Source organism: Crinia signifera, chromosome 1 (assembly GCF_055691185.1).
Source record: "Crinia signifera chromosome 1, ASM5569118v1, whole genome shotgun sequence".
Lineage (NCBI taxonomy): Eukaryota > Metazoa > Chordata > Amphibia > Anura > Myobatrachidae > Crinia > Crinia signifera.
In genome coordinates, this window is record NC_139217.1 from 154385276 (window position 1) to 154400189 (window position 14914).

General features: G+C 43.2%; 1 protein-coding gene across 1 annotated transcript; it reads left to right on the forward strand.

Moving 5' to 3' along the window:
- Window positions 1-19: 19 nt before the first annotated feature.
- On the forward strand, window positions 20-11904 carry LOC146062867 (kelch-like protein 23). Its single transcript, XM_083174877.1, has 3 exons — window positions 20-1930; window positions 8797-9208; window positions 10425-11904. The coding sequence occupies exons 1-3, from the start codon at window positions 1054-1056 to the stop codon at window positions 10741-10743; spliced, it is 1608 nt and encodes a 535-aa protein (XP_083031003.1). The 5' UTR covers window positions 20-1053; the 3' UTR covers window positions 10744-11904.
- The last annotated feature ends 3010 nt before the right edge of the window (window positions 11905-14914 follow it).

Consider the following 14914-nt stretch of genomic DNA (forward strand, 5'->3'; position numbering starts at 1 on the left):
TAAGATTTATTAGTTGCATTGCAATTTCATTTGTATAATCCTGATTTGTGTGCGAAAAATAATCTCAATCCAGAGTCCTGGAACACAGGTTCTCAAACTCAGTGCATGTTTTCCAGGTCTCCTCACAGAATCGCAAGTGAAATAATTGGTCCACCTGTGGATCTTTTAAAATGTCAGTGAGTAAACCTGTGCTCCTGCCAGAGGACCTGGAAAACGTAAACTGTGTGGTGTCCTGAAGACTGAGTTTGAGAACCTCTGTCATAGAACATTCAGACCAGTTTAGTGGGCCACATAATATCTGTGGTCAAACAAGGTGTACTCAGAAGCATGTGTGCTCAGTATGGCAACAACCGAAACGTGTAAACTATAGGATTTTCTGTCTGGCTAGTTGCTTACAGCAAGACCGAGATAGAGACCGCTGTCCTCCAAACTTCATATATTTTTGTACAAGTATGTGCCCTCCCCCATCATTTGATGAGGGAACTGGTTTGCCGCATGAAGGACAGGTGCAGAAGTTACAGAAAAGCTGGCTATTTTTGGAACAGCTGAGCATTCAGTATTTCTAAGCCACAGTCTTCACACGTCTGTAGTATTAACCAGTCACTTGGATTTTTGAGTAGAGAAACTACTTTGCTTCAATAGAAAAATGGGACATACAGTAACGGAAACCATCCCAGGCGTGCTGGAGATACTGCTCTGTAGTTAAGTGAGTGCTGTGTGGATGTTTGGCTGAGGATTATCTTAATAGCAGTGACATTAAGCAACTGCTTAATTTACATCTCAAACTATAGTTGCCTTTAAAGTCTTTACCTTTGTGGCCATGTCCTGAATCTTTACTTGCAATTTATAGTTTACTATTACACTCCTGAAAACTGAATGGAGCCTGAAAATACTGAGAATTATGTTCTATTAAGTTGCTGACTATTTTATCCAAGGCTGACTTTTTTTTTTTTTTTTTTGTTCCTTTTTTCGTCTTTTGCTGTAAAAATTTGGGCGCAGAACTATTTCTACTAGTTCTACCATTCATAAGAGTCCAAAAGTTTTTTTCCCAAAATGGAACCAATAAATGAAATCATTCTTGAAGTGGAACAAACATTGTTCCATGTGGAAAAATCTGTCCTGGCAGCAGAAAGTAGCTATTTTCAAGTCATGTTTTACGGAGCATTCCGAGAAAGTACTTTGCGTCACATTTGTCTGAGTGGGGTAAAAAAGGAATGTTTTCGCACTCTTCTCCACTTCATAAAAAATGGAACTATGTATTTAAACCAGGCTAATGTCACAGAGCTTCTTGAAACTGCAGACTTCTTAGACCTACGACAAGCCAAGCAGGTCTGTGTTGGGTTCTTAGTACAGGAAATAAAAGTCTCCAACTGTTTGGGCATGATGTCCTACTCCCATCAGTATGGCTGCACCGATCTGTATGAGTCTGCTTTTCATGTTGCTGTCACCCACTTGCCTGAGCTTATTAATGAAAATGAATTTGGACAGTTGGATAAGGAAACTCTAGAGGAGTTACTGCAGAGTAATGATCTGCATGTTGCTAGTGAGGACCTTGTGTTTGATGCGGTCATGAAGTGGATCCTGGTGGATGCCACAAGGGAGAAGAACTTTGAAGACTTGGTGGCACTGGTGAGACCGGCATTTCTAAGCCTCTCATTTCTCGATGTTCTAGTCAAGCGAAGTCAAAGGTCAAAAGGGCAGGACACATATTACAGACTCCTACAGATATTAAACACAAACCCACCTAAGACTTGGCGTTCTATGGATGATGTTATGTCAACCAGCAGAACATATGAGACGCTGTATGTGCTTGGCGGCAAGCATGAGACAGAACAAGAGCTGCACATGTACCTACCAAGGACCTCTACGTGGAGGACCTGTTCCCCTTTGCAGCGTAAAAACCTCACCCAGTATGCAGTGACCACAGTAGGTAACTTTCCCAAACAGTTGGTAAGGATTAATTGTATTGTAATGGTAGAATGCTGTAATCTACCCTGATCAGTTACACTTAAAATTGCAGCCAGTAGACTTTTAGAGCAGGTGGTCTACTATAGTGTTCACTCTAGCATTTAGAGCGGTCAGGGTGCCGGGGGGCGGACCGGGCCCGCCGACATCACAAGAGGGGCTTGCCCGGGCCCGCGATGTCATCAAAGGAGGCGGGCCTGGCCCCTCCAAAGTCGCTGTGCTGCCAGGGAAGCGCCGGGCATCGCCGTCTGCGGCAGCGCTGGGCTTCCCTGTGAGGCTGTTTTAGCGGGGCGCTGCTAGAGGGGCAGAGCGCAGCGCCACGCTAAAACAGCCTAGCGGGAACACTATACTGTGGTGTAACAAAAGCAAATATGTTAGGTGCTGGTCCCCTCTGATGATGATGAAATTGATCATTACAAATTTGACCAGACTACTGCTTTAAACAAGAAGTGATTGTACCTTCTCATTTACAAGACTAGAACACATTTTTCTAATCGAGCCTTGCGGACTGAAAAATATAAATAAATATAGAAAGCACTGTCTTGCCAATTAATTAGATGAAGTGGATTCAATCATTAAACATACATACATCTTAAAAATTTTCGGTCTACAAGGTCTGATTAGAAAAATTTGTTCTAGTCTAGTATATGGTTTGTCAGGTGTATGGACTATCCCAGATTATATCGTTTTAAGATGTGTACACATGGTGCAATATATTGCTCAGTGTCTCCTTTTCATCAGCGAACAGAGATGGTTGCTGATGAACAGGAGACTCTGCTGGGGGAGCAAGCTCCTGCGACCATTAGGAGGCTGAACACGTGAGCATGCACCCAGCGATTTATCGCTGAAGCACAAACAAATCGCTGGCTGGATGGTCGCTCAGCGATACTGCACTGCGTGTACACAGCTTTAGTTGAATATTTTACATATAAAATATAAGTATGTATTTAGATGTGGCACTGTGTCAGGCAAGTGTATATTTACATTTTTCTGTCTCCAAGACATAGAGATTTTGGGGGAAATTTACAAAAAAAAAATCCTATTTTCCTACGAAATACAATTTTTTTTGGTGTATACGTATTTTTGGCATTTACTATTTTCGTATTCTTAATGATGGGACATTCGTATTTGTATTTACAAATACGAATGTCTACACCATCGATAGAATACAACAGGAATCACCATTCAAAAGAATGGTGGTTCCTGATTTACTAAGCAGCCGTATTGATAATACGGCTGCTAATTGGCGTGAAACAGCAACGAAAATACGTCAGGAAAATACACCTTATTTTCCTGTCGTATTTGACAGAAACCTGCACGGATCAGTCAGATCCGTGCAGGCTTTAGTGATTAGAAAATTGTAAAATAAATAAATTAATAAAAAAAATGGCGTGGGGTCCCCCCCACAGCTATAACCAGCACCAGGCTGAAGGGGCCGGTAATTAAAAATCAGGGAACCCGACAAATAGGGGTTCCCCGATTTTTAACAACCAGGCTCCAGGTCCGGGGCTGGTTCCCAAAATACGGGGGACAAAATGACTAGGGGTCCCCCATATTTTAAGAACCGGCCCCAGGCCAAACCAGCCAGCAGGGTAATGCCACAGCCGGGGGAAGACTTTTTATACAAGTCCCCCCGGCCAAAGCATTAACCCCCTGACTGGTCAGCCTGGCCAGGGGCCCTGGGAGAGTGGGCATTGAGCTGATTTGAGTGTAAAAAATAGAATAAACTATTGTTTTTAACTGTGGAACTATGAGTCCATGCAAGCTGGGACTTGGAGAACCATAAGTCCCAGCCTGCAGGGCATTAAAGGGCCCGCTGGGTCTTGTAGTTCCACAGTTAAAAAAATTGTTAAATAAACACACACTGACACATAAGAAAAATAAAACTTTAATACATACATTACACACACAGAGATCCTCCACGCCTCTCATCAGAATGATTCTATTGGCCGCTAGGTGGCCAATCAGGAGCTGAGAAAGTCGGCTCCTGATTGGCCACCTAGCGGCCAATAGAATCACATTACGAAAGATACGCATGCGCAGATGAAAAAAAAAGCCAGGTCCGCCCGTATACGGTCTCACCGTACCAAACAGAATAACCCCCTTTGGGTGGTCCTGTTCAAAAATACAGGGAAAAAAGGACAGGGGGTTCCCTGTATTTTAAAAACCAGCAGTGGGCAATTGTATTGGTTGGTCCTGGTTCCAAAAATACAGGGTACAAAATAATTGGGGGGTCCCCGATATTTTTGGAAACCAATCCGGGCTACACCAGTCAATCCGGTAATGTCATAGCCATGAATCACTTTTATATGAGTACCCCCCGCGACTGTGGCATTACCCCCTCCCCCCCCCAAACTGGTTAATTGAAGGTATCCCCACGGATGACCTCTATTAACCTTGGGGATACCTTCCGTTAACTTTGTGGTTGGGCTGAAGTTCTGATTCCCATCATAGGAGTCAATTTACGTTACATTGACTTCTATGAGACACGGCTAGCCAATCCCCGGCCTCTGAAACTGGCAGGTGATTGACTGAGGGGATTCCCATTGGGTTACTCCATTTGCCTTCCTCCAGTACCTGCCAAAAAACTCCGTACAACGATTGAGGACTGAGCCCACTCGGGGATTGAAATTCACCTGCTAGCAGTGAAATAACCATAAAGTTGGTAAAGTACACTTATCCTTGTGACATTTTTTTCAATTTAGGCCTACTCAAAATTCCTTGTTACCAATCCTGAGAGTGAAATTATCTTATTAATTGTATTATTTTTATATATGATTGTATAGTGATGAATTCTATGTTTTTTTTAGTAAAGGTTATTTCTACCATCAATTATCAATCACTTGCATATTTCAAATTTTTTGCTTTCATAATAAGTGCTGCTACACACTTTCTGTGTGTTTTTGCATTTTCTTTTTGAGACCTGAGCAGACTCTGAAAAAAATATCCACATTAAATGGCCTGATTTTGCAAATTGCGGCAGTGTTAACACATTTATTCATGAATTTATACTGTATTCTATGTTTTAACATCCAAAAACCAAATAATTTAGCGGGCAAACAACAAAAAATAAAAGGGCTTTGAATCGCGTAAAAGTAAAAATCTTGAAAAGCCTGTTAAACCGTTGGAGCTAATTTAATTCCATCCAAGGCAGGAAAATTTGGACATACTCTGTATCTGTGTTAGATCATATTTGATCTTGTAAAAAAGTACATATTAAGTTGTGATGTAAGTCACATGTACGCAAATACATGTTGTACACAGACTGTGACATCCTTTGCTGATTTCAGCAATATGGATTCTTTGTAAGATCTTCCTAGGGAGTCTATATTAAACTATTACTCCATGAAAAAGTATAATCCCACGAGTTCCATTCCATCAATAGAATATGTCGAAACGGTCTAGGGGGTGCACCTATGCCAACATACTGTCGTATAGTATAACCCAAATAAAATGGCTGTGAAATTGACAAAAAAAAAATCTGTAGTTGTAGGATTTTGTACTACAGACACTGGTAATCCCTTGCTGTGTGTGTTTGTGTTTATTTTAAAGCCTTCATGGTGTGTGTTTATTTTAAAGCCTTTATGTGTGTGTGTTTATTTTAAAGCCTTCATGGTGAGATCTGTGCAGGCTGCCGGTAAACTCGGCAGCCAAATATTAATCACTTCACCATTGGAAAATACAAATCCTAAGAGCTCAGCAGCTTTGTGAATTTGCAGAATATGCACGCTGAAAACACCCCGATTCCTGTTCCTAACCATTCAAATTGCAGATTGGCCAAAATGGACAGTATTAGTAAATATTCCAATAGGACTACTCCATCGATTTCTCTTAACCAGCTATCTTTTCACTCCATGTCATCATTCGAGTTTAGAAACCCTCCTCCTTGTCACACCTGGTCTCTGCCATTGTATCATCAGCCTCATTCGTTACACCAAGTCTCCCCCCTGTCGACTCCATTATAGAAACATAGAATTTGATGGCAGATAAGAACCACTTGGCCCATCTAGTCAGCCCCTTTTTTTAAACATGTTACCTCAAACCATATTTGATCCTTATTTTTTTGTAAGGATATCAATATGCCTATACCAAGCATGTTTAAATTGTACTACTGTATTTGCGTCTACCACCTCTGATGGGAGGCTATTCCACTTATCTACTACTCTTTCTGTGAAGTAATTCTTCCTCACATTTCTCCTGAATCTTCCTCCCTCTAGTTTCAGTCCATGTCCTTGTGTTCTGTTGCTCCTCTTCTTGTGAAGAATGTCTCCCACCTGTACCTTGTTAAAACCCTTGATATATTTGAAAGTTTCTATCATGTCCCCCCTTTCCCTTCTCTGCCCTAAAGTATACATATTAAGATATTTTAGTCTTTCCTGGTACGTTTTGTGATGTAGGACATGCACCATTTTAGTTGCCCTTCTTTGTACAGTCTCTAATGTATTTATATCCTTCTGGAGATATGGCCTCCAGAACTGAACACAGTACTCTAGATGAGGTCGTACCAATGACCTATACAGTGGCATTATTACTTCTTTCTTTCTACTGCTGATACCTCTCCCTATGCAACCAAGCATCTGACTTGCCTTCTTCATTGCTTTGTTACATTGCCTACCTGCTTTTAAGTCCCCTGACATCCCTTCCCTTGTCATCAGGTCTCCCATGTGACAACAACCAGGGTATGGATCATAGAACAGACAGTGTCTAGGTCGAGTTTATACAGTAGGTCAACACCCAAAGGTCTATAAGCAAAAGGTTGACATTGACATAAGGGCAACATGCACAATTCATGGAGATGTACTGTATTAATGCGTTTACCATTACCATGTCAACCTTTGGTTGCATGACACCAGCCTTCTCCTTCACACTAGGGATCCCCCTCCAGTACCACCAATCACACTGGGTATCCTATGTGACAACCACCCATACTCCACCTTCCCACTAGGGATCTCTCGTCAGCAGTGGTGCAAGTAGAAATGTTTTCTTATTGTTTACATGTCTTGATGAGGTGTGGTCACATGAAACAAGCGGTGTGGCTACATGACAATAGGATATGGACAAGTTATGCCACTAACTGTAATGCCCATTACACATTATGCCACAAACAGTAATGCCCATTAAATATTATGCCACACATGGAAATACCACTTACTCATTATGCCACACACCATAACTGTTTTATATCTAACCCCATAGCACCGCTTATCCACCTCCATGCTCCTTTCACCACCTCAGTGCCCCCATTGAACACCATTCAGACAAGTTCGGACCGGCAGTGTTAAGCCGCTCGTTAAGCAAGGCAGGACCGCTGCTTAGCAAGCGGTACTGAATTATCCAGTTGCCCATAAAACGCTGGGTGTTTCCATACTGCTGCTCCATGCCCGCTCCCATTCCACCCCTCCTGGAGTTAACAACTTTCTCCCTAATTCGCAGTCTTCTAGGCATGAGCCAGGACAGGGGTAATATTCACAGAAATATTGCTAAAGCCCCATACACACTAGACGCCCACGGCACCGATGATATCATTTACAATATCAGTGGTGCTGTGGGTGGACGATAGAGTGCGTACACACTGAACAATATTGTTAATGATATGCAGGTCTACATAGCCAAAATTATCTGCATGTTCAGCTGACGGGGGAGTCATTAACTATACTGAGCATTAACACTTACCATTTTTTAAAAGATATAGCTCAGAAGGGCCCTTTAGAGCAATATCTTTAAAAAAACAGGTAGTGTGTATGGCATAGTTGCCTACCATCCTGCATTGTGCCGGACACTCAGGGCCGGTGTAAGGCTTCTCAGCACCCTAGGCAAAACTTCAACATCCCCCCCCCCCCCAATAAAGAAAATTATTATTTGGTCCTCGTAGCCCCCCCGGGAATGTAAGCAAGCCCCTTGCTTTCCCTGGAGGCCCTCTGCACCCTCCCCTTTGCCACCCACAACAGAGTACATGAAGGAGGGGGCAGCAATGTAGGGAAGTATGCCTCAAGGGAAAGTATGGGGGTGAGGTCTTAGAAGTTCCACGGTTGCCACCTGCATTAAGTGCAAAAAGGATCCTCATAGACATCCTTGATTTTTTGATCAGATCCTGGCACCCTAGGCAGATGCCTAAAGCTGCCTAATGGTAGAGCCGGCCCTGAGGACACTCCCTGAAATAGCAGCAATCTCCCTCTCTCCCTCATTAGTCTAGCAATCTCCCTCATTTTACCTAGCCCACATTACACTGTTACATTTTTTGGGGAAAAAAGGAATGAGAGATAGATACATTTACATTGATTCATCAGCACCATTTCCCAGCACATTACCAAGTATAGTAGCTCTTACTAACTGCTTTGGGGCTCATCTACATTTATATATATATATATATATATATATATATATATATATATATATATATATATATATATATATATATATATATAGCAATCCAAATGAGGAACGTCACTCCAGGTCTTTGTGCAAAAAAACCGAAGTTTTTACTAAGTGCCTACGGCGTTTCGGGTCAAGCCCGTCTTCAGGACATACTTAGTGAAACATTAGCAAATAACATACATTTATACATTTGTGTAACTCACCCATCCCGGTATATATATGTAATTTTAAAAGATTCCTCTCAGATGTAGCAGTGCGCACCCACACTTCTAGGTGCCACATTCTTAATCTCTCCATATATGGAACTAGACACGCCCTGAATCTAGTTAGTAGGCAAGTATGGTGTATGGGGCTTTAATTAGCTTAATTCCACATGTTATTAGTTGCTGTAAAGTGAAAGTGAATTGAAGTAAAATGTTACAGTTAAACTTCTAATATGTTTTTGTTTCTTTACAGGCAACCTTGTGATTGTATCTGGAGGATATTTCCGTGGGGATTTTGTGTGGTATAGCATAGACTGTGTTTTCATTTATGATTCTTCTAATAACTGTTGGACAGATGGACCACCTATGAAGATGTCCCGGAACTGCCACTGTGCTGTGGGACTTGGCCTCCATCTCTATGTTATGGGCGGGAGCACAGATGAAGGTGTTATTGCAGAGGTGGAGATGCTGGACTTAGCAGAAATGGCATGGGAAAGTCGCAATCCTCTCATTAGACCAGTTGAAAGAGCCGCTGCTGCTAGTGTTGATACCAAGCTTTATGTTATATGTGGCCGTGATGAGAACGGCGAGGTGTACAGCGGGGTACAGAGACTGAACACGGAGACTGATGTGTGGGATGTAATCACTCACTCTCCTATGCCCAGGTATGATCCCATATTTAACCCCTTCAGTGTTTTTGTTATTTTAAGGAGCGCTCCCCATTGGGCGAGTTTTGTTTGGGGAGCACTCCCTAAAAAAAAGCCCACCGCTTGCCCCCGGGTCTGGGCAGCGCCGCTGAACTATGTATCTGTCGGTGAGGGGGGGGGGGGGGTGGTGGAGGAGAGAGGGAGCCGGGCAGCGCTGAAGCCAGCGATGAACTCAGCAGCAGCTCTAATCACTGACAATCCCGAGAATTTTCTGGGATTACCAACGAAGGCCCAGGACAGACAAGCAGACCTCACGTATTCTGAGCCTCATTTACAGTTGGACATTTACAGTTGGACATTAAAGTCAAGTTCCCCTGCACACAATTTTGCTTTGTTTTGCTGTAAACAGTATGGGGTACATTTACTAAGATGAGAGTTCTGTTGAAGATGGGACGTTGCCCACAGCAACCTATGAGATTCTATCTATTATCTTCTAGAAGGTGCTAAATAAATAAGAAGTAGACTCTTCAATAGAACTCCCTTCTTAGTAAATTTACACCTATATGTCTATGATTTTCCATTTGAGAAGGAATTTGCCTTTGCGAGTGGACCAGAATAAGGGCCATTGTGTGTTCCAAGTTTACAACCAGTCCTCATCATTAGTGTTTGTTTACAACCGACCCATAGTATAATAGATGTAACTGTAACCAGGCATATATGTGCATACTTGCTGGTCTGCATGACCTAGATTTGTGTGAACTTTGCCTGTGTGGTAATGCCCCTTCTGCCCCTGTTGTACTTCTACCTTGTACGGTGTGATGCAGTTATGTAGTGTGCATAAGCAGGGGTTCCCTTTCTGAGCATGTGACGAGTGAAACCCTAGCAGAAACTACACGCTGGAGGATTACTCACCCTGCATCATCCACATATTGGATAGTGTTGTATGAATGTAGGGTTGCCTACCTGCCCCTCTCCTTCAGGGAGAAAATGCTCTGTTCCTGGACTTCCCTGGTAATGTAGGATTGCCATCACCTGTGGTAAAACGCCTTTCTTATCATTAACCTAGCTCCCCACAGGTGATGGCAATCCTACATTACCAGGGAAGTCCAGGAACAGAGCATTTTCTCCCTAAAGGCGAGGATCAGGTGGGCAACCCTGTATTAATGACAATATATTAAATAGCATATAATTAAAGTTTTATGAAGCAAATCTAACAACAGTGATAATTTTCTAGGTATGACCTTTGTGCTACAGTACTTAACGGAGTCCTATATACCATTGGAGGGAAGGCTCTACGCTTTGACTTTTGCACTGGAAAATGGTCAGTGATCGAAGAAGAATGCTTCAACCACAAGTTCTTCATGGGATGCTGTTCTGCCAATGGCCGAATGTATGTCCTGGGTCAGAGAAGAGCTGGTGTAACTCATGATAGTCCCAGTTTTGTTCTGTATGACCCTTACCTGGACATCTGTCGGGTAGAAGATGCCAAACTCCCCTGCCCACTGCCCATCAGAGGTTGTGTGGCCATGAGACGCTATGATGTCTGTTCCTGACATCAGCAATCACACTGAGAACATGCATATAAAGCATCTGCAGGAGACTGGTTAGAACTACTTTGTATGTTGCTGACAAATGCAGCTGTAAGTTGTTTGTTACTTTGATATAAGACAGATTAGTTGTTCTAGTCAGTCTAGTCAGTGTATTCTGCCTGGTGCAAGCATGGGAAAATGTCTTTGGTTTCCCTCTTTGGATCAATCCTATTTAGCACACATGAAAGTGTCTAACCAACATCAATTATGCGGGCCACACATCAGACCAACTTTCCTCCAACCATCCAACTATTTGGTTGGAAGGAATAAAAATCTGGTACTGGATAGGGGCAAATGTAATTTGTAATTAAGTCATTTGTTTCCCAAATCAGAAAATGGACAACAACTGTCACCCAGACAATGTACTGTAGTTGGACCTATTTGATTTGGCCCCATACAGTACCAGGTTTTCAGTCCAACCAACCAACTGATTGGATGGTTGGAGGAATGTTGGTTTGATGTGTGGCCAGCATTAGACTTCCTATAAAGTCCTGATTAGGAGGCATTACATACCTCCGCTAAGGTCCTACTCCAGATACTCCAATCATGTTCCTCCATGACCATACAGCATGGAAGCTACAGAGGTGTAAGAAAGTTTGTGTATACAAAACAGTTCACTGGGATAGGGATTGTGTAATTTTACTGCCATATACATACAAGGTCAGAGGATAAAGGAAAACTTTATACACTATCTCCCTTTTTGTGCTGCAGAAGAGTCTGCCATGTCAGGAAGCTGGGAAGTGGAGGGTGAGCGGAGGCTGTCGTTTTGTTAGATGATGTCTTTGTAAATTTCCTTGTTTTCCCCTTTCAAAAATATTTACAGTATCAATATTTATTTGCCCAAACTGAGATTATGGGGGAAATTTACCAAAATGGATTCGTAAAAAATAGGTGTATTCGTAGGCAGAAATACACCTATTTTTTACACATTTGTATTTTCGGGATTTACAATCCTGAAAATACAACAATTCATATTCCTAATGATGGGACATTCGTATTTGTATTTACAAATACGAATGTCTACACCATCAATAGAATACGACAGGAATCACCATTCAAAAGAATGGTGGTTCCTGATGTACTAAGCAGCCGTATTGATAATACGGCTGCTAATTGGTGTAAAACAGGCACGCAAATACGACAGGAAAATACCTTGATTTCCCTGTCGTATTTGCTTTAAGCCTGCACGGATCAGTCAGATCCGTGCAGGCTGCAGTGTAAAAAAATAGAATAAATAAATAAATAAAAAACAGCGTGGGGTCCCCCCCACAGCTGTAACCAGCACCAGGCTTAAAGAGCCGGGGCCGGTAATTAAAAATCAGGGAACCCGACAAATAGGGGTTCCCCGATTTTTAACAACCAGCCCCAGGCTCCAGGTCCGGGGCTGGTTCCCAAAATACGGGGGACAAAATGACTAGGGGTCCCCCGTATTTTAAGAACCAGCCCCAGGCCAAACCAGCCAGCAGGGTAATGCCACAGCCGGGGGGGAGACTTTTTATACAAGTCCCCCCGGCCAAAGCATTCAGCCCTACCGACCAGTCAGCCTGGCCAGGGGCCCTGGGGGAGTGGGGACCCCCCCAATAAAGGGGTCCCCCCCCTCCAGGACTTACCTGACCAGGCTGAAGCCTGGTGCTGTCCCCGGAGGCCACCGGGCTGATCTTGGTGTAAAAAATAGAACAATAAACTATTGTTTTAAACTGTGGAACTATGAGTCCCAGCAAGCCTCCCCTGCAAGCTGGGACTTGGTGAACCACAAGTCCCAGCCTGCGGGGCATTAAAGGGCCCGCTGGGTCTTGTAGTTCCACAGTAAAAAAAATAGTTAAATAAATACACACTGACACCTGAAAAATAAAAGTTTAATACATACATTACACACACACTGATACTTACATATCTTGCACACACACTGATACTTACATATCTTGATCCCGTAGGTAGGTCCCAGAGTCTTGATCCGGTGCCTTGTCCTGGTTCCGGATCATGACGTCTTTCTTCACCATGTCGATCTTCATGTCGGCGTCAGGTCCCGGTCCGAAGAAATCCATGGTGGACCTGTGGAAGGAAATCCAACTCACCCAGGTCCTCCATGGAAGTTCTTCTGGCTTGGTCCGACGTTGTCCAGGCATTCTTCTATCTTCTAGCTTCTTTTTCAAGCTACCGGCGACTCCAGCAAAGCTCCCCGACTGTCAGAGCCGCAGAGATCCTTCCTCCTCGGTGTCTGGACTAAGACTGAATTCTGGCCAATCAGAAGCCGCCTAGCGGCCAATCAGGAGCCAGGAAAGTCGGCTTCTGATTGGCCAGAATTCAGTCTTAGTCCTTAAAAAGTCTCCCCCCGGCTGTGGCATTACCCTGCTGGCTGGTTTGGCCTGGGGCTGGTTCTTAAAATACGGGGGACCCCTAGTCATTTTGTCCCCCGTATTTTGGGAACCAGCCCCGGACCTGGAGCCTGGGGCTGGTTGTTAAAAATCGGGGAACCCCTATTTGTCGGGTTCCCTGATTTTTAATTACCGGCCCCGGCTCTTTCAGCCTGGTGCTGGTTTCAGCTGTGGGGGGGACCCCACGCTGTTTTTTTGTAATATTTTTTTTCTATTTTTTTTACACACTGCAGCCTGCACGGATCTGACTGATCCGTGCAGACTGCCAGAAAAATTCGTATTAGCGGCCGTATATACGGCCAGCTAATACGAACGAATACGACATCGGAGGGTTACAAAGCAGTCGTATATGACTGATTTGTAATTTCCCCTCCGGAACACGACTTTGCATACGACTGAAACAGTCGTATGCAGTCGTAGGGAAAATACTAATACGAAAAACTAGGTTTTTCATATTAGTAAATTTCCCCCTATATTGCTACATTTGTTTTTTTTGTTTTTTAAAAGGTAATTAAAAGTGTAAATAAATGTTTACATGCTGTTGTACTGTATAAAATTCTCCAGTTTTGTGTTCATTAGTTTTTTCAAAAATCATTTTGGAAATGGCAAATAATGGAAGTCTCCCACATGCGATGTTTCTCTTCCCTGACTGAACAATCTTAATTAAACATCTATAATATCCTATAGATTGTAAGCTTGCAAGCAGGGCCCTCCTACCTCTATGTTGTTTTGTTACTACCGAGTTTGTTTTATCACTGTTTCCTTTTGTAAAGTGCAACGGAATTTGCTGCGCTAGATAATAAATTGAAAATAAATTAATAAAATATAAGGCTGATTAGCATTTGCATTTGTGGTTGGGAACACTCCATGGACTCCAATGTGTTCACTGGTGATCAATAATGCCCAATCTTTGCGAGCGTCAATGACGGTTATGGGGTCAGTAACTGTTCCATACCAGCATTTTATTTATTAGGGAGGCCAATCCCAGGAATAAAAAAAATGCACAGGGATTGGCATTCCTACTTGTATGTCTATGCATCCAATGTTCTCTGGATCAGTAAAGCGTGTATATAAGAGCTACTAATAACATTCACAAATTAATATGAAAATGTATTGTATGGAAAATATTTACATAATGTTACATACATACATAAGAAGGAAATATTTTCCCCAATACACTTAAGTATACTTAAAAACCACTTGCCTTGCTTGGTCAAGATGGATAAAGATGGACAATAAACCAGGTTGGGTTTGCCTTGTAAATGATTGCTGCTTTAACCACTTTAGTGGTATGCCCAGAAATGTTATGGGCCCAGCTGCACTGCCACAGTGGGCTGTCCCACAAAATTTCCGGGCATATACCACCAGTATGTAGGTGTGCACCAGTGGTGCACCACCTCTAGAGGCAACCCCCCCCCAGGCGTCACACCAAGTGGCATAACTAGATACATGTGGGCCCCATAACAAAAGTTTGTAAGGGCCCCTATTTATCACCTAATGCTGAAAAATGTATACAGCACATGACACTTTGACAGGCAAAGTGGGCCCCTCTCAGCCCTGGGCCCCATAGCAGCTGCACCTCCTGCACCTATGGTAGTTATGCCCTTGGTCCCACCCCTTCCCGTCGCTCTGCCGATCATATGTTGGAGCTCCCCTGCTGCTTCCCCACCACCATTTCCTGCAGTGAGCAGGCGCTGGCGTCAGGCCCCGCTCGGGAAAGTTCGGGGATGCTCCAGAGCGCTGGGGCATCCGAGTCCTGC